The sequence below is a fragment of the Astyanax mexicanus genome, chromosome 19 (assembly GCF_023375975.1).
Source record: "Astyanax mexicanus isolate ESR-SI-001 chromosome 19, AstMex3_surface, whole genome shotgun sequence".
Classification (NCBI taxonomy): domain Eukaryota; kingdom Metazoa; phylum Chordata; class Actinopteri; order Characiformes; family Acestrorhamphidae; genus Astyanax; species Astyanax mexicanus.
The window spans coordinates 2,531,987-2,557,508 of NC_064426.1; the positions used below are offsets into that span (position 1 = coordinate 2,531,987).

General features: G+C 40.2%; 2 protein-coding genes across 9 annotated transcripts in view; one reads left to right on the forward strand and one right to left on the reverse strand.

Annotated features, from left to right (window-relative positions):
* The window catches only part of pdlim7 (PDZ and LIM domain 7), a 392,569-nt gene that overhangs the window by 112,481 nt on the left and 254,566 nt on the right, over positions 1-25,522 (forward strand). The window lies entirely within an intron of this gene.
* unc5a (unc-5 netrin receptor A) overlaps positions 1-25,522 on the reverse strand; it is a 314,174-nt gene that overhangs the window by 43,655 nt on the left and 244,997 nt on the right. For 2 of the 7 annotated variants that reach the window (XM_049467739.1, XM_049467742.1), the window contains 3 exons: positions 22,188-22,352; positions 4,187-4,408; positions 1,178-1,480 (listed from right to left, as the gene is read on the reverse strand). In XM_049467739.1, coding sequence (XP_049323696.1) covers positions 1,178-1,480; positions 4,187-4,408; positions 22,188-22,352 — 690 coding nt within the window. The remainder of the gene's footprint in view (positions 1-1,177; positions 1,481-4,186; positions 4,409-22,187; positions 22,353-25,522) is intronic. The other 5 variants (XM_022676271.2, XM_049467743.1, XM_049467741.1 and 2 more) reach the window with 3 other exon arrangements.

Consider the following 25,522-nt stretch of genomic DNA (forward strand, 5'->3'; position numbering starts at 1 on the left):
TTACAGCTAAAACTAATACGTCATACAGCAAACGAGCTCAGCTTTTACTAATATCAGCCTAAAACTGAGAGATTACAGCTAAAACTAATACATCATACAGCAAATGAGCTCAGCTTTTACTCATCTCAGCCTAAAACTGAGAAATTATAGATAAAACTAATATATGACACTGCAATTGAGCTCAGCTTTAACTCTCAGACCACTTAAATCACTGTATGAGTGGATGTGTTAATTACTACTGAATTATTAATTAGTATTAATTACTGAATACATTTGCATTTAAATAGATTTTTCTTCAGATCTTCTTTTCAGATCTTAAGCCTCTAATCGTAAAAAATCTACTCACAAATGTAAGTTTTCAATCTTTACGTTTAGAATCTGCACTTTGTACAATATTCCCCCTGCTGTGTTTTTTTTTATTTCAAATTTTTTCAATTTTTTTTTATGGCCAAATACCCAACCTGCTTCACCATCACTAGCAATACCACAAACAAAGTAGGGTGAAGACTAGCACACGCCTCCTCCAACATATGTGAAGTGAGACTCCGCCTCTTTTTTAACTGCTTCTGATGCATCATTGCCGAGTAGCATCACACGCGCTAACACTCGGAGGAAAGCGCAGAGACTCGGTTCTGATACATCAGCTCACAGACGCAGCCTTGTGCTGATCCACATCACGCTAGGAGTGATGAAGGGAAAGAGCGCCAATCTACTGTTCCCACCCAGAGAGAGCTAGGCCAACTGTGCTCTCTCAGGGCTCTGGTAGCCGATGGGAAGCTGTATGACCAGGATTCGAACCAGCAATCTCCCGATCACCATCTGTTTGTTTTTTAAGAAAAATGTTATTGAGTGTGATAACTGCAGCAATTTCAATTTAGGAAAGAACACTAAATGAAAAAGGTGTGTATTGCCATAAAAAACATGATATAAAACTGATAATATTAATAAAATGAACCTTGTTTAATGTGGATATTGCAGTTTTTTGGCGGAATAAGCTGTATGATGTGGATGTTGTAGTTTATTGGTGGAATAATCTGTATGATGCCTCGCTGCTCTGTTGCGTAAGACCTGTCCTTGACTCTTGTCCCCCCCCCTACTCGAGTTGCTTTCCTTGACGAAATTGGACCTGATGTCTTAGTCACGCCCCCCCCCCCTGCGCTGTTGCCCCGCGACTCACCCGTGTTGGGGAGGGTCAGGCGGCCGCCCAGGAAGTTGAAGGTGCCGTAGGACGTGTTGACGGTGTCCCTGGGCAGGGTTTTGAAGTAGCTCTGAGACGCCAGGCGGCTGACGAAGTCTCCGGGCTCGCCGGGCAGCTTGCCGTTGTGCAGCGTCTGGGATCCGTTGGGCAGCGGCTCCAGCAGGGGGCCGTTACTCACGGAGAACTTCTGGGCCATATCGTGGCGCGAGCGCAGGGTGCCCTGGTAGCTGGTGGTGGTGGTGGTCAGGTCCGGCTGGATGGTCAGCAGATGGGAGTTTTCTACTTGGAGAAGAGAGAAAGATGTGAGTAAAAGAGAGTGTGACGTCATTAACAGAATATGCTGTGCGTTAAAGGAATAGTTCTTTAAAAACTGTAGATGTAGCAGCAATTAGTCTTAAAAACAAGTCTATTAGAGGCTCCTGGCCAAATCTTAATAGGCCTATACTTAGCACACAATGCTAACTGCTAGGCTAAAGGCCTTTATTACTTACTAATTCTCTGACAAGATAGATTGAGCATTTTGGATGTATTTTAAATGTTTTCTTGTGCAGAACGTGTGCAGAATTCAATAAAAAAAAAGAAAACCTGGCCAACTGTTAAGCATGAGGGTGGATGGATCATGCTTTGGACTTGTATTGGTATTGCAGACAGTGTGCACATGGAACACTGTTGGAGCAAAAATCTTTTAGAAAAATAAAAAAAGATAAAAATATTATATTGTATTAACACTCTGATCTAAAACAGAATCTTAGAGCCATCATAAAACTATTCAGAGAGAGAGAAAAAAATCTATTAAACTTTCAATGGAAGTCAATGTAAAAAGATTAAACATTTTTTCAGGCCATTTTGAAGAGATTCTATTGGTCTTTATCGATACATTTTGGCACAGTAGTAAACTAAAAATCAACAAAAATGGAGATATTTGTTTTTGATTGAACAGCGACAAAATACAGCATGTGTACACAGTGGGTGGAACTTAAAGTAACTGAAAAAATGCATTAATTATTAGTGGTGTCCACAAATAAAATGAAAATAAATATTAATTTATAATTAGTATAAATATAGTATAAATAGTACATTTTTTGCTCTTCACACAGTTCACCCAGTCATACCTAGTTAATACTATGTAGTTGTGGTGTAAAACTATATGAGCCTCAGACACCAAACAGTAAATCTCAAATATATTTTTGCTGCGAAGCTTATATACTGCAATAAATACATTTTATAAAAATAGAACTATTCCTTTAAAACAGCTACGAGAAGGACAAAGCACTCTACATACACACACACACACACACAGGCCCAGTTCACAAAGCTTTAACACTGATAAGAACTCTCTCATGGATAAATCAATGGCTGATTCTCTTCAGCGACCGCAATCAATTTCATACGCTTTTTAAGGGCAGCTTAGGAGGACCTGGTTAAAAAAACACACATAAGCCTGACAGAGTCTCAGCAGACATAAAAAAGCAGCCTATGTTCGTCCCACCTCTCCATTTTCCAGTCCAGAGCCACTTTCAATTCTGTCACATCAGATTAAAAGCAGAATTCAGCAGTAAGAACCTGACAGTAAGTGGGGGGGAGACTGGGGGAGAGTGTCTGGGGGCGCTGGAATGGAAAACAGCTCAACAACAATGTCGTTAGAACCAGAACCAGAACCAGAACAGGTGGCTGCTGTATCAGAGAGCGTGACGGGAACCACAGAAACGACAGGAAATGACAGGAAACGCCAGGAAACTACAGGAAATGAAAGAAACTACAAAAATGTAATGTAACTGGTAAGTTTAGCCGCCCTAAACTGTACTACAGCATGCCTGTAACAACTTAGATGTACAAACACTAACACACATACACACACAATACAACACAATATACAATATAAAGCCCCTTTAGGGTAGTGGACTTACTGGTGGCCAGGGATGGACTGTGAGCAAAACCTTTTCTATACCTAAAACTCTATTGATCTATCTGTCTATCTAACTATCTATCTCAATATACAGCTCTGAAAAAAAAAAAAATAAAAGACAACTTAAAAAAAAGTTTTTTTATATTTTACCAAATTAAAAACCTCTGGAATATAATCATAATAATAAGAGGAAGATGGATGATCACAAACCATCAAACCACCAAACTGAACTGCTTGAATTTTTGCACCAGGAGTAAAGCAGCATAAAGTTATCCAAAAGCAGTGTGTAAGACTGGTGGAGGAGGAAAGCTGTGATAAAAAAAGAGGGTTATTCCACCAAAAAATTGTTTTCTGAACTCATTTTCTGCAAGTAAAAGCTCTAAATAAATTACACTATTTTTATTTGAAACCTTAAAGTTGAAATTGAAATTTCCACTGTGCATTTTTGATATGTGAAGATTTTACTTGTTAGGACACGTATCACTGGTGCTCTTTTAAGCTTTAACAGATAATATGTCTTATCTATTTGTTTCAGAGTCTATTGGCCAGTAATTATTAAAAAGCAATTTATTACCTTGTTACTTTAGAGATCAGGTAGTTTAGCTATGTAGCAAATAAGCTAACATCTTAATCCAGCACCTGTTGTCTCTTATTCAGATGATTAATTAGATGAAGCTAATTAAGCAACCAGAGATGTTTAAATACATTTTGCCATTACATTTTGCTAGTTTTTATACCAGTATTATTAGATATCAATATTATCTAATAGTGTGGCTGCTAGAGAACTGTCTTCTTGCTAACTTTTACTTTCTACTGCTCCACTTTCTCTCTCTCTCTCTCTCTCTCTCTTTCTTTCTCTTTCTCTTTCTCTCTAATTATCTCTTCTCTGTAAGCAGACGTACAGCATGTGCCCAGCAGATACCAGCCAGGAATTCTCCTGGTTCTCCCAGTGGTCAGTCCATCCCTGCTGATGGCACACGCACAGACAGATAGGCACGGTGACAGAAGGATAAAAGAGAGAGAGAGAAAGAGAGAGGGAACACAGAGAGAGGGACGGCTAGAAGAGAGGAAGGATAGCCTACTGCAGCGGGATGCCCTGTGTGGTGCCCACACACCTGGCTTGGTGGGCTTGATGCCCATGGGCTGGAAGCCAGTGGTGAGGATGGACGAGTCGGCCACGTCCGCGTCCAGCCCGGCCTTCTTCCTCCGGTACACCAGAACCAGAACCACCAGCAGCAGGGTCAGACACAGGGCCACGGCCACGATGCCCACGTACAGCGCCACGTCCTCCGCACCCGACACGGCTGCGGGCAGAGAGAGGAAACACAAACACAACAATATCTGTAAATCAGAGGAGTTAAAAAAAGTTTAAAAGTCAAGTTAACAAAGCAAAGTTATAAATAAATGAAGTAAAGTTGTTGCAGGTTTACAGTTTTTTTATATATACATATATTTTTTATGTTTATCTTATTATTTTCTCCTCGATTTACAAGGCCAATTATCTTAATCCACTCATTAGGACTCCCCCTATCACTATCTCTTTTCTTAATGCTGAGTAGAATCACAGTGCTAACGCTCGGCGGAAAGCACAGCGACTCGGTTCTGATACATCAGCTCACAGATGCAGCCTTGTGCTGATCCACATCACCCTAGGAGTGATGAAAGAGGGGAAAGAAAAGTGCCATCTACTGTACTGTACCCACCCAGAGAGAGAGCAAGACCAACTGTGTGTGCTCTCTCAGGTCTCTAGCACCTGATGGCAAGCTGCATGATCGGGATTCAAACCAAAAGTATTGGGAAAAAACAGGAGGACCAGTGAGGGTTTTTTTTTTAGGCTTTTTTAGTGACATAAGATCACGCTCAGTAGCTCCTCCATTTCCACTCGCTGTTGTGTTTTTAACGTGGATCTCCGTGGAAACTGTTGCGCGCTCAAAGTGTTATTATGGTGCGCGGCAGTGGACAAATAGCTATTTAGTCTGGATGGGACTAAAATGACTGAAGGAGCACGGAGTTCAGAGAAAAACAGTAATAAAAAACAGAAATAAAACACGTACATGATCGTTCTGGACAGGAATAAAATCACAGAGGACCCCTGAGAAACTAATCCCACCCAGATATGGCTTTAAAGTCTGTCAGCTGGGCACAATATCTATCTGAGTGTGTTAAAAAGTAGAGTTTTGCCACTACCTGTGTGTTATTCTCTTGTATTGTATAAAAACACTGCAGTGGCCTACTGAGGAAATCAAGGAAAACAGAAAAGAACAGCACAAAGTACAAAGAAACGAAAGAGACAGGAAGACGACAAAAACAGGGATTATCAGCAGACTAAGCTGTGCTGTAGTGGTTGAACAGTTTAAATTGAGGGGGAATCTCCGCTGTCTGAGCACAGTTAAACTCCTTTGGTCTGCTTTAAAGAGAGAGAGAGAGCGCGAGAGCGAGAGCAAAAGAGAGAGAGTGCGAGAGCGAGGGATGTTGTGGAACACCAGCAGAATGAATTTGTACCTATATACCCCAGTCCTTTGATGTGTTGCAGCTCGAGTCTTTTAATCAGCTGTCTCGCTCCTCTCGCACTCTCGATGCATTTCAACGACTTGTACAGGATTTTAAAGCGGCGTGACGACGCTCTCGCAGACGAGACGAGGCGAGACAGCTGGCCGGCGAGTGTAATCATATCTATACTGAGGAAGCGGAAAAGTCTCCTTGCCTTTATTCCTCTGTAGCTTTATTCAGAGAGAGAGAGAGAGAGAGAGAGAGAGAAAGAAAACGAGAGAGGGCGAGAGAGCGATGACAGCTTCGCCAACTCAGCAGCTCCAGCACTGCTGAATTTACAGCCCTGATACAGAGAGACACTCACAGCCCAGAGCAGAGAGAGAGAGAGAGAGAGAGAGAGATACAGAAAGAAAAAGAGAAACAATAGAAATTGGCCATTTAGTATTTACTCTGTCTCTTCTTTTTCTTATTTCTTTTTAAATTTTCTGTTCCACTTTCTTGCTTTCTTTTCTTTACCTTTCCTTTGTTTCTCACTTTTTTTTCTCCTCTCTATCTCTCATCGCTCTTTCTATCTTTATCTCTATCCAACAATCTTCCTTCTTTCTCTCTCTCTCTCTTACTTTCCCCTTTACTTTCTTTATATCTACTTCTCCTCTATTCTCTCTTATTTTTGTCCTCCACTGTATCTGCCTCTGTTTCTCTCATCACTCTTTCTGTCTACATCTCTCTATCTACCCAATCTTTCTCTCTCTCTCTCTTTCTCTCTTCTCTCTCTCTATCTATCTCTAATTTTCTCTTTCTAACTCTGTCTAATTCTCTCTCTCTCTCTCTCTCTCTCTCTCTTACTGATTGCTCTCTTGGTCCCTTTCTTCTCTACATACCCCCCCTAATTCTGTTTGTCTACTTCCCCCTCCCCGTGTGTGTGTGTGTGTATGTATATGTGAGTGTGTGTGTGTGTGTGTTTGTTAGAGTGTGTGTGTGTATGTGTATATATGTGTCTGTGTGTGTGTGTAGGAGGGGCTGAGCTAATCAGGTTGAGAATAAGGATAATCAATAGTGTCAGTGGGAAATGGGATTTGTGACGGCCATCTCAGCATCACTGTGATTCAGGCTGACAGAGGCGGAGTGTGTGTGTGTTTGAGTGTGTGTGTGTGTGTGTGTGTGTGTGTTTGTGTTTGTGTTAGTGTGTGTGTGTGTGTGTGTGTGTGTTTACAGCAGTATGAGCATCATTGTGAGGAGACAGTGAGGAGGCGGAGACGAGATCACTCCCGTTCACGTACACGCCCACTGTCCAAGCTCCCAAACTTTTGATTGGTACTGTACATATTCAGTTTCTTTCTCTTTAATTGTGTTGAAGATTTAATACATAAGCTACTGTATATGTATCATCCAATAAAGTGCTAAATATAAAAGCCTGCACAAAGTGTTAAAAAGGTTTGATACCACTTTAAAATAAGACTACCTTTATAAAGGGTTTATAAATGGTTTATTAATGGTTACTAATCAGGTTGTAAATAGTGAACCCACAGCCACATAAGTAATTATTAATGATTTTTAAGGCATTTACAACCTAACTAGTAACCATTAATAAACTAAATGTAAACCATTTAAAAAACATTTATAAAGCTAGTCTTATTTTAAAGTGGTACCAAAGGTTTTTTTAAATAATAACATAATAAATAATTCAGAAGAAAAACAGTGAAATCGATTTAATCCAGGATGTGATTCAGCTCACATTAGCTGTGTTCAACAAAAACAACGTGATTAATAATAGATAAATACAAACAATGAGGAAACGCAGTGTTTACAGTGTGTCTATACAAACACACACACTCTCACTCTCTCTCTCACACACACACACACACACTAGCGCACAGCATATGTGTTTATTAGGATTCAGTGACACCAAAGCACAATTCTCCAGCCAAGCCAATAAAATCATCATCATCAACAGCAACACCAACAAGGAACAACGGAGCGACAATTACGACAGCTGCCAATCACACGTCTGACAGGCGACATCACTCTAATTAAACTGTGTTCTAATTATCAATCACACCCTCAATCACCAACCTCAAATACGCACCATCCTCATCCTCTTCATCCTCCTCACAATCAGCTCCGCTCTCACCCAGCTCTGATAAACAGACTGATCACAATATGCTCTGATGGAAAAGTGCGACACCGCATCACCACAGATTTCAGTCAACCTGATTCAATCCACACTATAAGGACTATAAAGCACACTATCAATAAACACCTATTTTCTGGTCTAAAACTCCAGAAAAAAATAAGAGAGCAGTTAAAAAATGACAAGTTTGTTCTTTGATGTTACCAAATTGAAAACCTCTGGAATATAATCAAGAGGAAGATGGATGATCACAAGCCATCGAACCACCAAACTGAACTGCTTGAATTTTTGCACCAGGAGTAAAGCAGCATAAAGTTATCCAAAAGCAGTGTGTAAGACTGGTGGAGGAGAACATGATGCCAAGATGCATGAAGAAAAACTGTGATTAAAAAACAACCAGGTATATTACACCAAATATTGATTTCTGAACTCTTAAGACTTGAAAACTATGAATTTGAACTTGAGGTCTGAAAGCTCTGCATCTTTTTTTTTCAGCCATTTATCATTTTCTGCAAATAAATGCTCTAAATGACGATATTTTTACTTGGAATTTGGGAGAAATGTTGTCTGTAGTTTATACTGTAGAATAAAACAACAATGTTCATTTTACTCAAACATATAGACTGTACAGATCTTTGGGGAACTGGACCGAAGGGTTAATGGGTTCCTGCAGTTTTATAAAGATGGCAGCGTCAGTGGCAGGAGGCCACGGTACAGTGCAGCGGGGGGTTAAGCAGGCTGGCGGGGGGTTCAGGTGTTCTCTACAGAGTGGCAGGAGCTCATGGAGGTTCTGACAGGTCGTCGATCGGACAGAGAGGATGCAAACACAGTGTGTTCTTCCCTCCGCCGTCAATACCACACCCACAATGACCCTGTGTGTTCAGCCACACGCCAGCCGGGTACCTGTGTGTGTGTGGGTGTGTGTGTGTGTGTGAGAGAGAGTAAAAGAGAGAGAGGAAAACAAAAGAGAGAGAGAGACATATAGGGACACAGAGGGAGAGGGATAGAGAGTGAGAGACAAAGAAAATAGCGAGAGAGTAAACAAGAGGGAGGAAGAGAGAGAAAGAATGAATAGGAGAGTAAGATGGAGAGAGAGAGAGAGAGAGAGAGAGAGAGGAGGTGCAGGTGCTGTGGAGGGATAAGCTGGAATGAAATGCATGAACATCAAAAACAGCCTGCGGCTCACGACACCGCAACCAGCCTTACAGCCTCTTTCATTTACGATTCAACCCCTGATTGATTGTGTACGTGTGTGTGTGTGTGTGAGTGTGTGTGTGTGGGGTGTGTGTGTGTGTGTGAAAACTTCAATAGTTGAACTCTTCAACTCTGTAAACATTTTAAAAGCCTGTATGTAGATCACCCTTCAATTCTGCATAAGTAACATATCAGTTTCAAAACAGTCACTGAATCGTTTATAGCAGTTACTGAATCATTTATAGCAGTGAATGCTTTGTATACTAGTCACTGAATAATTTATTGTAGTGACTTAATTATTTATAGCAACTTAATATAACAACTTAATTATAACAACTGAATCATTTATAGTAGTTACTGAATCACTTATAGTAGTTACTGAATCACTTATAGTAGTTACTGAATCACTTATAGTAGTTACTGAATCACTTATAGTAGTTGCTGGATCATTTATAGCAGCTACTGAATCACTTATAGCAGTTACTGAATCACTTATAGCAGTTACTGAATCACTTATAGCAGTTACTGAATCATTTATAGCAGTTACTGAATCATTTATAGTAGTTACTGAATCATTTATAATAGTTACTGAATCACTTATAGCAGCTACTGAATCACTTATAGCAGCTACTGAATCACTTATAGCAGTTACTGAATCACTTATAGCAGTTACTGAATCATTTATAGCAGTTACTGAATCATTTATAGCAGTTACTGAATCATTCACAGTAGCTACTGAATCATTTATAAATAGTTACCAAATCACTTATAGTAGTTGCTGAATCATTTATAGCAGTTACTGAATCATTTATAGTAGTTGCTGAATCATTTATAATAGTTACTGAATCACTTAGTAGTTCAGTAGTTACTGAATCACTTATAGCAGCTACTGAATCACTTATAGCAGTTACTAAATCACTTATAGTAGTTGCTGAATCATTTATAATAGTTACTGAATCACTTATAGTAGTTACTGAATCACTTATAGCAGCTACTGAATCACTTATAGCAGTTACTGAATCATTTATAGCAGTTACTGAATCATTTACAGTAGCTACTGAATCATTTATAAATAGTTACCAAATCACTTATAGTAGTTGCTGAATCATTTATAGTAGTTACTAAATCATCTATAGCAGGTACTCAATACTTATAGTAGTTACTGAATCATTTATAGCAGTTACTGAATCATTTACAGTAGCTACTGAATCATTTATAAATAGTTACCAAATCACTTATAGCAGTCACTGAATCATTTATAGTAGTTACTAAATCATCTATAGCAGGTACTCAATACTTATAGTAGTTACTGAATCATTTATAGAAGTTACAGAATCACATGTATAGTACTTACAGGATCAAACGTATAACTACTGAATTTATTTACTAACTGAATACCTTCTAGCAGTTAATAAATCATTTGTAAAACTTACTGAAGTATTTCTAGTAGATAATAAATCTTTTACATAAGTAAATAAATTATTAACAGTATATATTCAATTAATAGCATTATTAATAGCAAACTCTGAATCATTTCTGAGTGTGTGTGTGTGTGTTTTGACAGTGTTGCTTGTCTCTACACATGGACAACTCTTGCCAGACTCCGCCGGTCACCATCACCACTGCACTGTCCACTGTGGGTGGTAATATTAGCCCTCTATACTGTATTCCCAGTGCACATTTTAACTATGTTGATCGAGGAGCGTTAAATACCCACACAACTGCATGCTGCCCAGTGTTTTACCTAATTCGCAAGCAAGATAGCACCTCAATACTTATACAGGTGTGGGTGTTCCCAAGCTGTGTCCCCTGATATATCAGTGGGACATAACACACGCTACAGTTAACAGTGCAGCTCTATAAGAACTTCAGGTGTGTAAGAGTTAAAAACAGCTGCAGTATAAGAATAGCCTCAGCTCTCCACCCCCCCCCCCCCCGCCCCCCCGCCCCCCCTCTGGAGGTGAGCAGGACGGGCAGGTAAAGCTCTTTCCGCTCTGTGATCACCTGCGACTGATATCCGGCAGCGGGACAGAGACCGGGACGACCTCACGCACCCAAACACTCCTCTCACGCTCAATATCAGTCCCCCCAGAGCCCGTCCTGACAGGGGCTTTGTCCCCCGCCCCCCAGCTTTGTTCGGAGTGTAATCTCCTTCAGCTTATCGGAGCATCAGAGGGCCCAGTTTTTATCAGTGCCAGCAGCTGCCCCGGGGGGAGCGATCCCGCGGGCTAACTATAGACCCCGGCGCACGCGGCCATCGATTCTCACGCAGCCCGGCCGATAATTGAAAAGACGTCCATCATGCTTTAATTGACAGAGTTAATCAGGTTTTATAATTGGATAGATTCTACCTAATTCAGCAGCGCCGGGAAACGGCAGCATCTCCTCTTACCATCTCACCTTCTCACACACACACACACACACATACACACACACACACACACACACACACACACACACACACAGAAACACACACACACACACTCACAGTTGACACAGGTAGGAGAGGAAGTAACTGAATTTCTGCTGAAATCAGATTCTCCCACTCGCTCTCGCGCTCTCTCCATCTTTTCACCTCCTCCAACTTTAACTAAAGGCTGAGGCTGGAAAGTGTCTATCTATCTATTTCTGTCGTTTATTGCCCCCCCCCCCTCCTTCAACATCACCCTTTCTCAATGCAGCCACTGGATTTATTCTGACAGGTAAAGAATGTGAGTTAGCTAAACTCTAAACACAATATGTATTTATATCTGTCACACTTCAGCTGACATTTAATCTCTTATAAATAGGTCAATATCAATAAATCAACTAATCCCAGGGCTGAAATCTCTTTACTAGTTCTGATATCTCAGTAAAAGTCCTAAAATTTCAATAATCACAGTAATACTCAAGCTCAACAGTTCTAAGATTAGTCCTGAAAACTCAGTTCAACTCGGTTCTCAATTAAAGTCCTACTATGTCAAAACTAGTCCTGAAATATTAACAGTTTTCCTGAAATCTTAATAACAGTCCTGATAGAACTGATAGAATTAGTCCTAAAATCACAACCATCCTGATATATCAGTACTAGTCCTGATATCTCAGCAACAGTCATGAAATTTCAACAGCAGTCCTGAAATCTCAACCACAGTTCTGACATGTCAGTAGTGGTCCTAAAGTTTTAAAAACAGTCCTGAAATCTCAACAACAGTCCTGATATTTCAGTAGTGGTTCTGAAATCCTCGAGAACAGTCCTGAAATCTCAACCACAGTCCTGATATGTCAGTAGTGGCCCTGAAACTTCAACAACAGTCCTAAAATCTCAACCATAGTTCTGTCATGTCAGTAGTAGTCCTGAAATCTTAACAACAGTCCTGATATGTCAGTAGTGGTCCTGAAATTTCAACAACAGTCCTGAAATCTCTACCACCGTCCTGATATGTCAGTAGTGGTCCTGAAATCTCAACCACAGTACTGATATTTCAGTAATGGTAGTGAAATCTCAGCAAAAGTCCTGAAATCTTAACAACAGTCCTGATATGTCAGCAGAGGTTGTGAAATCTCAAAAACAGTTCTGACATGTCAGTAGTGGTCCTAAAGTTTTAACAACGGTCCTGAAATTTCAACAACAGTCCTGAAATCTCAACCACAGTTCTGACATGTCAGTAGTGGTCCTAAAGTTTTAACAACATCCTGAAATTTCAACAACAGTCCTGAAATCTCTACCACCGTCCTGATATATCAGTTGTGGTCCAGAAATTTCAACAGCAGTCCTGAAATCTCAAGAGCAGTCCTAAAATATAAGTAGTGGTCCTGAAATCCTTAAGAACAGTCCTAATTTGTCAGTAGTGGTCCTAAAGGTTTAACAACAGTCCTAAAATCTGAATAACAGTCCTGATATGTCAGTAGTTGTCCTGAAATCCTTTATAACAGCCCTAATATATCAGTAGTAGTCCTGAAATTTCAATAACAGTCCTTAAGAGTCCTGATATGTCAGTATTGGTCTTGAAATCTCAACAACTAGCTTGATGTCAGAACGTTTTATGAAATCCTATTAGCAGTCTTTAGTAATCTCAGTCCTGATATTTCAGTAGCACTTCAGAAAGTTCTTATTAATATAAATCTGTTAAAAGCTCCTGAAATCTGGAAGTGATGACGGCAGTGTTTCTGAATGGAGTGTTTATAGATAGACTGAGAGAGAGAGTGAGCGCAGCAGCACGCAGGCCCGGGGGGGTGGGCAGGTGTGTGTAGGTGGAACAGCCGGACTCCCGACTGACTCACCCGCAGAGACAGACACTCAGCGGGAGCCCGGGCTGATCTGAGGGAGGAGAGATCTGCCCATCGGCTGCTCTCACAGGGTCCTGCTGCTGGACCCCCTCCCGTCAGGCAGGAGGGGTGCAGCCTGTTCCCCCTCTCCCAACCCTGACACTAACCATCCCACTCCCACCCCCCCGGGCAGACTCAGGCTGTGTCTCAATACTGACATCATGCACTATATTCGTACCCTACACCCTGCACACTTCACTATCTGTACTGTAGGAGAGATTTATCTGAGATCAGATCAGATAAAACTTCAGTCTGGAGGGAAATGACAAATTACAGCGCGGAGCTTCACAACACAGAATTTATTTAAACATGACAACATAATTAATCATCGTCTTGTTAACTTTTAAAAGTCATGAGTGTACAGTGTGGTATAATAAATTACTGTACATTTATATTCAATATAAGTTCTGTATTGCTGAGTGATGGAGGGGAGAGGGAGGGCCATTCTACCCATCCCTAAAGGGTCTTTAAAGGGTTTAAAAGGTCTTAAAAGTCTTAAAGGTCTTAAAAGTCTTATTCCATCGTTTTTTTATTCCTTTTAAAATGTCTAGTTGTGTCTCTAGTATAAATAAATGCCATTTTTTATGTTTTTTGTGAAGAAAAAAAAAGTGTTCCGGTGATCGGGTATAACACTGCTTTAGTCCGGTGGAGGAGTGGGCGAGGAGAAACGACAGGATTGATGCAAACATACAGTATCGCCTCTGATTGGCTAACAGCACTAGAAACGTTTTAAAATAAAGACATTTTTACACTAATAACACACTTTGAAATGTCATATGTTACTTTACAACATGTGTAAGTGCAGTTTAGCCACTGACCTAGAGTCTTAGAGTCTCTATAAAATGGCAAATCCACCGGAGATCCTATTTAAACCCGTAGTTACTAACACACAGAAGTAGGTAGTCCTATCCCTTATATATAAATATCTGTGGGATGCTTTTGGACTCTCTATCGACACCCCTAATCACCCCTAAAGCACAATCTGCAGGAACTGTGTGAGAATATTGGAAAAGCAATGGATCTGATGGATTATCTGGAACATCTGGCATGATTTTGAATTACACATGCATTGCACATGTGTTATACACTATTTCTCTATGTGTAGCTCAGTAAATATTGCCTATATTTTTTATCTTACATTTAAATAATTTATATAAGTGGATAAATAAGTGGTCTCACACACAACAGTCACCGTTTGATGACCGTTCATCAAAAACAGTTGATAACCAATTTTAAGCAAAATCTTAAGTTATATCATGGTTTTTCTAAGCTCTGCAGTTGTGAAGCAGCAGACTCTGTTCGCTCTGAAGCTGCTGGAGTCCAGATCTCCTCAGTCTGGGAGTCTCAGTGTTCACGAGGGCTTCGTGTAGAGCGCTCTGCCTCTCCTCTGATACATATGGAGCAGCGGATTCCTCCACTGTTATCAGAGAGCATTCGTCACGCAGCGCTGGAGATTTCTCATCCCCGCGGCCAGCCGCGCTCCTTCACGCTGAGATGAATAACGGCCGGCTCTTAAGGTCGCCCAAATACGCCTGCTAAAAATCCTCAATGTGAACGTGACCACTAGGCCACAATCTCCTCATCTCCCGAGATGCTGCGTACGAAACGCGGCCCGGGACCAACCTCACCCATCAGTTCTGCATGAGGACGGAGAGGCTCTTTTAACCCTTTATGACCTGCAAATATTTCAGGTGTTTTGACTTTATGTGCTAATGACCGATAGCCTTAATTAATCATCAAAAAATAAAAATAAAAAATGAAATAGCATGTGTTACAGTATTTCTTTAGGAAACAGCATATTCTGTTTTTTGGAATAAAAACTCCCTGAGAGTTAATATAAATTCGTTTTAAGTGTATATAGATGCGTGACTGTAGAATACACTCTATCAAAGAGTTAAAGTAAAAAAAAATTCTGGGAGTTGGCCTTTTATCTCTGTTATTTTATCTTCATTTTACTTCATTTTAACATAAACTCCTTTACAGAGTTAACCATATCTGTCAAGTATCCCGTTTTGGCTGGGAAACTACCGTATTAGTATTTTCCCGTTTTCTATTAACGTAAAAAAATATATAAAGCAACAGGCGCTGTGTGAATGGGAAATCTCTTAACCAATCATGGAACCAGATCAAGGAGAAAGTCCCACCTTCAGGAGAAACAGCCAATCTGCTTGTTGGTTTTGCGGCGCGAGGAGGAGGGTCAGTGTGGGAATTGTCAGTTGTTGTTAAATTGGTTGAAATCTCAAGTATTGTGGTGTAATTTATTATTTAGAAGGTGTAGAAGAGATGGTTGAGCTGATAATCTAATTGTAGTCTTTAAGTGGTTCTCAGGTGGTTATTGTAAACCTGTCATAAAACGTAAGGGATACTAAACACCGGTCGGGCTGGTGGGATGGCTCAAAGCAGGCGGCGGAAAATTTCCCTTATTTTAAGTCCAAAACTTGACAGGTATGGTGTTAACAACCAATGCAAAAAAATATATATATTATTAAGCTAATATTATTTAAAAAACATTGTAATATATTAAAACACTGCAGCAAGGTAACTTGCTCTTATAGCCAACAACACGTCGGCTAGGCAAACAACCATTATATAAAATATAATAAAATACCCCATGAAAGAAAGCCCTGGTGGGCAAGACTACACACTGATGGTGAGCTGGGATTGGGGGACACGCCCATTAGAGAGTCATTCAGTCACGCTCCTCAACCAATTGGAAAAAACTCTGAAATAAACTCAACACCACCAAAGAGTTCCCCTCAACTCAACTTGTAGTTTAAGTTGGAGAATAAACTTAAAACACAATTTAACACTTTCACACATTTTGGTTTAACTCCAGATTTTCAAAATCCAGAAATTTGCTGTGAGGGAACCGCCTGGTTATGATGAAACTGGCTCTCATCAGGACCACCCCAGGAAGTGGATATAACGAAACGTTTGAATGCAAAACCCAAATTTTGTCCTAAACCCAAACAACATATATATATCAAGATTGATTGACTTTCTTATATTGTCCCTACCTAGGTGACAATTCTAGCCAGACACTGCCGGTCACCATAATTTACTACCAACTCATTATACTGCAATTCACTATCCACTGTGAGTGATAATATTAACCTTATATGGCATATTCCTGGTATAGAGAAAGTCCCATGATTTTGGTACCTTTTTTTTAGTTTTATACAGTTTTAAAACTAGACAGATTTTTTTTTTTTATTTACAGAGTCCCAGAGTGGCAGGATCTGGCAACCCTCATTCTTTTTCACGCATCTAGGCAAACAAAATTTATATGCATAATAGTGTAACACACTATAACACATTACACTTTACCGCACCACGCACTTCTGAATCACTATTCGCACGATAACCAGGGTTTTGTTCTCTTCTGTATTTTGCATTATTATTATTATTATTTTTCAGAACAACAGCCGGTATTATCTGTCCTCAGATAACCTCAGTTAATGAGCCGGCGCTCGGTACACACTCCTGCACACTAGAGCAGATAATAGAGCGTTCAGACTCCAACAACCAAACATCACAAACAAATACGCTGAATAAAAACTCCTGCTGTGCTGCGTTTTGTGTTTTGCTGCATATATACAGTATATATTTGCAGATATTATTATGAAATATACTGTAAGAATGGAGATTAGAGAGATATATACTGGCTGTGAAAGTAAACACAGTTAAAATTCTGCAGGGTATATAGTGCAGGTCTCAGCATCCTCAAAATAATGCTGAAGATTTTGAATAAAGTTCGCATTTACCCACATCTGAGACTAATAAATCCTCCTAAAGATACAGGATTCTGTACTCAAGCAAGAGTTTTAATTTGTCTTTTAAGCAATTTTACCAGAAGTTCGCTTTTAAAACTTTAAGCTTTTATTTTTATTTTGCCATTAATGCGTTCATTAGTATTTTTATAAAATGTGATAGCAACTTTTTAGTTTGTAAAAATGTGAAAAAATCTAAGTTATTAATTATTAATTAATGGTATATTAATGACAATTATTATAAAGTGTTATCTGAACATATTTAAACAAAACATTAAATCAACACAATACTAAAAGTTAGAGAGGTAAGAGAGTGGAATCAAGTGTAAAAGCTTCCTGCATCGTTGGAAACGTGCAATTTCCACTAAACTGCTGAAAATGCGGCACTTTCACTATTTTAATTATCCTTATTGCAGAAATGAAGATGGTAATGAAGAGGAAGTTAGCCTGCTGCACATTTAGCCCCGACTCTCCACCAGCCTGATGCCCTCCAACACCTGGCCACCACCCCTCCACCCCTCCACCACTCCACCACTCCACCCCTCCACCTCTCCACCCCTCCACACCTCCACCCCTCCACCTCTCCACCCCTCCATCTCTCCACCCCTCCATCTCTCCAACACTCCGCTGCCTGGCAAACAGCCCGGCTATTAATTAGCCACACGCACCGCACAGCGGTTTAAAAGCAGGATGTTGTGTTCACACCACAGACTCCTGCTGCTCAACATGAATGCTGCACACACACACACACACACACACACACACACACACACACTCGCATCAATGCTCGTTACACAATTTTATGAAATAAAACTAGGCCATATATTAATAATACCTGTTGTAAAAGCCTGTATATGCAATAACTGTGCCCCATATACAACCTATTCATTATATGGACAAAAGTATACTGACATACGCAGCACAATTATTTAAACTAAAACACAGAGAGAGGTTATAACCTCTTCTCAACACTCTAAACACACTTCCCAGAGGGCCACTGTACCCACAGTGCCCACCACTCTGCCCCAAACCCACCAGAGGGAAGGATAAATGATGACAAAAGTGAAGGACAATAAATTAATTATAATATTGGAAAAAGAGTAATGAATGAATGAACATAGAGTTTATGTAATAATGTATATAGTGATATATGTAGGGTTTATCTTTCTATTATACTTTCTCTCTGTATCTCTCTCTTATGCTCTCTCTCTTTGTATCTATCTCTCTGTATCTCTCTTTCTCCCTGTATCTCTCTCTTATACTCTCTCTTTCTCTGTATCTCTCTCTCTCTCTGTATCTCTCTCTCTCTGTATCTCTCTCTTATACTCTCTCTCTCTCCCTGTATCTCTCTCTTATACTCTCTCTTTCTCTGTATCTCTCTCTCTCTGTATCTCTTTATTATACTTTCTCTCTGTATCTTTCTCTCTCTATATCTCTCTCTCTTATACTCTCTCTCTCTGTATCTCTCTCTTTCACTGTCTCTCTCTCTGTATCTCTCTCTCTGTATCTCTCTCTGTATCTCTCTCTGTATCTCTCTCTTATACTGTCTCTCTCTCTGTATCTCTCTTATACACTTTCTCTCTTTGTACCTCTCTCTGTATCTCTCTTTCTCTATCCCTTTCTCTTGTACTGTACTCTCTCTCTCTCTCTCTCTCTCTCTCTCTCTCTCTGTATCTCTCTTTCTCTCTATGTCTCTCTCTCTCTCTCTGTATCTCTCTCTCTCTCTCTCTCTCTCTCTCTCTCTCTCTCTCTCTCTCTCTCTCTCAGTTCAGCAGTGCTTTATTGGGTGTATGAGCTTTATGAGTGTAACAAGCAACACTATTGCCAAAGCATAAAACAGAAAACAAATAAAAAAAAATTAAATAAAAGAAAGATTAAATACATACAATTACAACAACAGAACCTGAGGTATTTACAGGATTAACAATTATAAATATTATTAATGATAATTTATAATAAAAAAGGAAATAAGAGTGTGGGAACTTTATAAATGTGTAATAATAAGCAATAAATCAGTAATATTAAAAATAAGTTATAATAATTTATATTGTGTGGTTTTGTGCACATCACGTTTTATTTTAAGTATTGATTGATAAATTATCTTCAATAACCTTAATCTCTCTCTTTTTAACTCTGTATCTCTCTCTCTCTCTCCCTCTCTCCTCTGGAGGAACAGTTCAGGCTCTTTATCTGAGTGAAAGCTTCCCTGAACAGCTAATTATAGCAGGAGAAGAGCAGCGGTGGCTCTGAGAGGAGCAGCAGGATTTCTGCTTATTGTGATACATCACCGTCCCATTGTCTACAGAATCACATCTGCAGGGAACAGATTGTGAGCAGAATCGCACCGCGGCCAGGATCCCACTTCTGCTGAGATTTCTGCCTATTCAGGGTGTGGACTTATGTGAGTGTGTGAGTGTGTGTGTGTGTGTGTGTGTGTGTGTGTGTGTGTGTGTGTAGGTGGGGCAGACCTTTGAAGAATAAATGCACATATGTGTGACAGTGTGTGTGTGTGTGTATGTGTGTGTGTATTGGATATATGAGTGCTATAAGGAAGAAGTATATGTGTGTGTATATGTGTGTGTGTGAGTGAGTGGGAGGAGCTTAAGCCCTTAATCTTTAAGGATTATTGGATAGTAAAAGAGGACAAATCGAGGGGAGATCCAGAAGAGTGTGTACAGCTTTAATATGACAATTTTACCAAATAGTATCTAATTCAAAAATTATAGTCACAGCATGTGATGCTAGGCTAATGTTGCTAATGAATTTTAAAATGGTTTTGGATTTTTTTTCATACATTTCTAATGAATTCAGCTTTTAAATTCCCTAATTGCTGACTCTAAATTGCTTGTCTAGTCACATTGTTCATTGCGGGTGTATTTCACACTTTTTTAAATGGTTCGCACCAATGATGTGAGTGCTGCTCATCCCCTACTGTTGAGAAGAGACCACTTCACTTCACCACTTTCTGAATCAGTTTCTCTGATTTTGCTATTATTATACAGTAGGTGTATGTTTATTGAGTAAAATGAACATTGTTGTTTTATTCTTTAAACTACAGACAACATTTCTTCCAAATTTCACATAAGAATACTGTCATTTAGAGCATTTATTTGCAAAAACAAGAGAGAAATGGCTGAAATAAAAATAATAAAATAGATGCAGAGCTTTTTTCGACCTTAAATAATGCAAAGAAAACAAGTTAAAGTTGGCATGTTCTCCTCCTCCACCAGTCTTACACACTGCTTTTGGATAACTTTATGCTGCTTTACTCCTGGTGTAAAAATTCAAGCAGTTCAGTTTGGTGGTTTGATGGCTTGTGATCATCCATCTTCCTCTTGATTATATTCCAGAGGTTTTTAATTTGGTAAAATCAGAGAAACCCATCATTTTTTCAATGGTTTAACTGTAGATGATGATGATGATGATGATAATGCATATTTCCTTAAACAGGCTTCACAGGGCTGTAACTGTATGCTTTACTGTAGGATTTACTGTATACCCGGAGGCCTGAGCTCTTATCACTCTTGCTCTGTTGGCGACACAACAGAGAATTTTTAAATTGCTCTCTTTAATAACGTGTTAAAACACAGCTCTCTGGTCACTGAGAGATTAAAGGCGGTAAGCATGTGGTCAGATGATCTAAAAGGAGGTTTGCTTTCTCCACAGAGAGCTTTCTTTAACTTAAACTTTAATAAGAAATGAGCTCAGCGCTCTTAGTGACCAGCGCTGGCCGGTTATGAGCTCGCTTACAGCGAGGGGGAGGGGTAAAGGAGGGGGTACGGCAGCTTTCTCAGGTTAAGCATGCAAAAAGTAGGCCATATTTTATGCAAACTTCTGTAAAGCATGAATAATTGAGGGCTGTTTTCGGTGATGACCCGCTGATAAAGCTAACACGACGGGGAAACCACAAGCAGCACGCTCTTCAATTCTGTTTTCCAAGCAGCTTTTTTTGAAAAGAAGAAGCTGCAGCTTTTTATTTTTGGTGCGGAGGATGAAGGGGAGCAGCAGAGGGGGTTACGGAGACCCCCCACGAGGCACTCGAAATGACTGACACTGGAAATTATCCACCTGTGATGAGAAACTCAATCACACAATCAGATCGGTGCGAGCTGCAGGACGGGGGCTCAGTCAGATCCTTTTGGAAGGAGCTCTCAATACCCTCTAATAAGGCGTCTGATGAAATGTGAGCGATCTCTAATGCAAGAAGTGAAAAAGGTGAGGTGAAAAAAAGGTGCAAAACAGTTAAATCTCTCAAAAATACTGACAGCTGAGGTGAATAAAATTGACTATGTGGTTCCAGAAGCATCTGGGTCAAGTAGTGGATAGAATTAAAATAGAAAAATAGTTGCATTCAAAAGGACGTCATATCTCGAAGGGATTAGTTCTTCAAGGGGGACGTCTGTGAAAAATATTTCACACTTCTGCTCAGTGATAAAAGCAGTGAGTTTTTAGGCTTTTTTCTCAGTCACATGACATTGCGGAGTTCAGTAGCTCCTCCATTTCCACTCACTGTTGTGTTTTTTACGTGGATGTCCACGGAAACGCACACACAAAGTGTACAAAGTGTAATTACGGTGCGTGGCAGAGGAGACGAAACTCAGAGATGTGCTTCCGGACAGGAATAAAATGACAAAAAAATGAAAGCAAAGACAGACAAAATTCACACTTTTTTTTTTATAAATGCAAAGAATAATAAAGTATACAAAAAGTGTTGATAATATTTTTGATAAACATTTTGTCTTCAAATATAGTCTTTAAATTTAGATTTCTGTTATGCCCTGACCCTGTTCTGTGTCTTTCCTGTTCTGTCTCTGTGTTTTTACTGCCCTCCTCAGTTCAGGTTGCGTTTATTTTCTCTGTGTACCTGGAGCTTTTGTTTTTGGTCTATGGTTTGTTTGTTTCCTTTTTTTTGGTTAATAATTTCCCTGCTTTCCCTGATTATTTCAGATTTTAGTTATTTGATTTATTTTTTTTCTTTTGCTGTTGTGGAGAAAAACGAACTGTTTAGATTTTACTGTGTTTGATTTTTAACATAACATTTCAATTGTTTAAACATGGTGTGAATAGTGAAATAATACAAGGCCCCTCTATGAACATTGCGGCCCCTTACCGTAAATTAGGCCGATAATGGCTCAAATCATTCTTTAGGTATGTGGTGTGGTGAGACACATGCTGTGTTTGGTTGGTACTCACTCTGTGGGCACTGTTCACTGGTGCAGTTAAGGGACTGCAGGTCCAGGCCCTGGCAGGATTTGCCCCCTGTGCCCGGGGCAGGCTGGGTACACTCCCTGCTGCGCCACATGGTACAGTCTGTGCCACACGCCGACCATTTGCTCCATTCGCTCCATCCCCCGTCCACTAAACACACACACACACACACACATATACACATCGACACACACACACACACACATACACATCGACACACACACACATATACACACACACGGGGGAACAGAACAAACACAGAAAGAGGAGAAACAACAACATTACTGATTCATACCGGCATTAGCTGGGTGGAAGTTTGTGGAGGTGATGCAGAATATATGGGGTTATTACAGGAAACGAGTTTGACCCTGACTGTGAACTCATTTAGCTACAGACACACAACACACACACACACACACACTCTGACATCACCACACACACACACAAGGCCTGTTTCCTCAGTGTGTACACTGATGCAAGGAACTTTTTATTTATTTTTCATTTTTTTCCGGCTGTTTTTCTGCTCGCTGTGTGTTTACTGGTCTATAAAAACACCACTAGTGCTGTCATACTGCTGCCAACAGATGCCATACCTATCTCAAACACACACACACTTATACACACAAATACACACCCACGCTTATGATGCTGCCTTATGACCAGGCGAGTAGATGCTGCTCTGACCTCGGGTTGCCTTAAATACGGCCCTCAAACACACCCGCTGCTATTACTGCACCAAACAAATGGAGGCAAACGAGGGAGGAACGAGCGAGCGCAGATGGTTGGAGGCCGCACTCCGCTCATGAGTGTGTGTGTGTGTGTGTGTGTGTGTGTGTGCGAGTGTGTTTTCTGTAATGGTGCGCAAATTTCTTCCTGGGGCGTGCTGGAGAAGGTCGTGCGATGGCTGTTTTCGGCGGGAGGTGGAGGTGTTGAGGAAGGTTATGGCGGGAGCCGTGGCGGGAGCCGTGGCAGGAGCCGTGGCGGGAGCTGTGTCAGGGCCGGGTACGGGTTTGGGGAGGTTAGCGCCAGGCTAATGGAAGCCAGGCCCGCTAATGAGCTCTCCGGGGGGCTGCTGGAATTTTCCTGCTCGTGCACGGGGAGAACGGGAGCACCATTACCCACGTGCACACTGCACACTCCCCAGCAAGCTGCCAAATCACACAATGCTACTTTAAGAAGCGCCATGGTACAACAAATAGGACAAAAGCTTTCTGATAATCGCTGCATAATTCCAGCTGTGGGGATTTAAACTCACAACATCCTGACTGTAATGTAACATCGGAACACAATGTGTTCTCATAGTTTTTTAGTATATAGACCCTATTTTATATATAGTATCCAATAATATTCTTAGAATTGTTGCATAATTCCAGCTGTGGGGATTTGAACTTACAACATCCTGACACTGCTGTGCAAAATTTGAACTAATATAGTGATAGAAGTACTAATATAAATAATAATGTAGCTTTGGTGTATAGTGCATATTTTAATACCCATTATGGGTTAATAAGTATGGGTATATTAGGAATAGCTACTGGTTCTAAACCCATACCATCCAATTAAAGAAAGACCACTTATAATATATCATCCAATAATACCATCAGAATTGCTGCATATTTCCAGCTGTGGGGATTTAAACACACAACACCCTGACACTACCGTGCAAAATTTGGACTAAAATGGTGATACAAGTAGCAATGTAGCATCAGAACACAGCACATGGCATATAATGCTTGTTATAAGTTGGCATAGCCGAGTAGATGCTTTTGAAAGGTTGGCCGAATCAACAATGACCAAACAGCATGATCAATATCATCAATCTTTTAGGATGTTTGATGACAACTATCATTTTTGAGCTTTAACAGGTTGGACAGGGTTGGTTCTGACCAACTTTTGAATGAGATTTTCAACCAGCATGACCGAATATCTAGTACTTATATCTTATCTTTTACTGCTCTAATTCCATTATCATGCTGCTATAGCAAACTTGCACTCTGGACTTCATGTTGCTGCTACCTGTCTACTCTCCCTATTTATTTTTATTTCTTTGTGTATTTATTTTAATCTGTTTTGCATAATCTATTTTTATTGTGTTCTTTTATTTTGTTATCTTATTTTATCTATTTTATCTATTTTAACAACAGCTCTTGGGTGTAAACTGGATCCTGAGATCACAATTTCGTTCCACCTCATGTACCACATGTGATGCGAATGACAATAAAATCTCCTTGAATCCTTGAACCTTTAAGATAATCTACAGTACCGTCCAAAAGTATTGAAAAAGTGAGGCCAAACACTTAATTCTGCTGTAGAAGGAAAACATTTGGACTTTACTAAAGATAATGCGAGACAAAAGAACAACTGTTTTTGCTTTTATTTCCAGATATTTACATCTGGACTTGCTACACAGTTCTAAATATACTATAGCACCTTCTGTCTGAACCCACCAGTTTGTCTCATGAGGAAAAGTAAAGGCCACTGTATATTTTGAGTTCAGGTCGTCAGGTTGGTTATGGCACTTTAATGCTGGTCAATGTATTTGGTAAACCTGAACCATCAAGCTCCAAAGCCCAAAAAAATTCTACGCTGGTCAAGTTGAAGCTGTTTAAACAGCTTAACCAGATTGAAAAGCTCAAGCTGTTCAGATCTGTTTGTTCAGCAGGAAACTCTAAAGAGCCTCATCGCTAATCAATACTAACAGAGCGTCTCTGAGAGCAAAACTGTGAAGCATTTCAAATAGCGATGAACGCTAACCACACACAGCTCTGCCTGACCTTTCATAACCCCTCCTTATACACACAATACACACACAGCCATATAGAGACACACTGCATACACACACTTAACAGCTTATTTACAGCGTAGCACAGTAGCGCAGCGCTAATGCAGCGGCGCAGCGAGGTCGCGGCTGGGCTGCGGAGCGGGTTAATAACAGTAATGCGCTCGGGCGTGCGTTAGGGTCATTAGGAGAGGAGCGGGCCATCCGTCACCACAGCTTCTGAACCCAACGATAAAGATATTCAGCCGGAGCCGCCCGGGCCACCGCGGATTAATAGAGGCAACCGAGTGTGTGAGGGGGTGTAGAGGCTTTGGAGTGTGTGTATATACAGTACAGGCCAAAAGTTTGGTTTTCCTTATTTTTTTTCATGACTATTAACATTGTAGATTCTCACTAAAGCATCAAAAAACTATGAATGAACACATGTGGAGTTTTATGTACTTAACAAAAATTAATACCGGACCTGAACCCAATCCAGATTTGAGGTTTGGGTTTGGGGTGAGTTGGAGCACAGAGTGAAGAAGACAAAGGAGCAACAAGT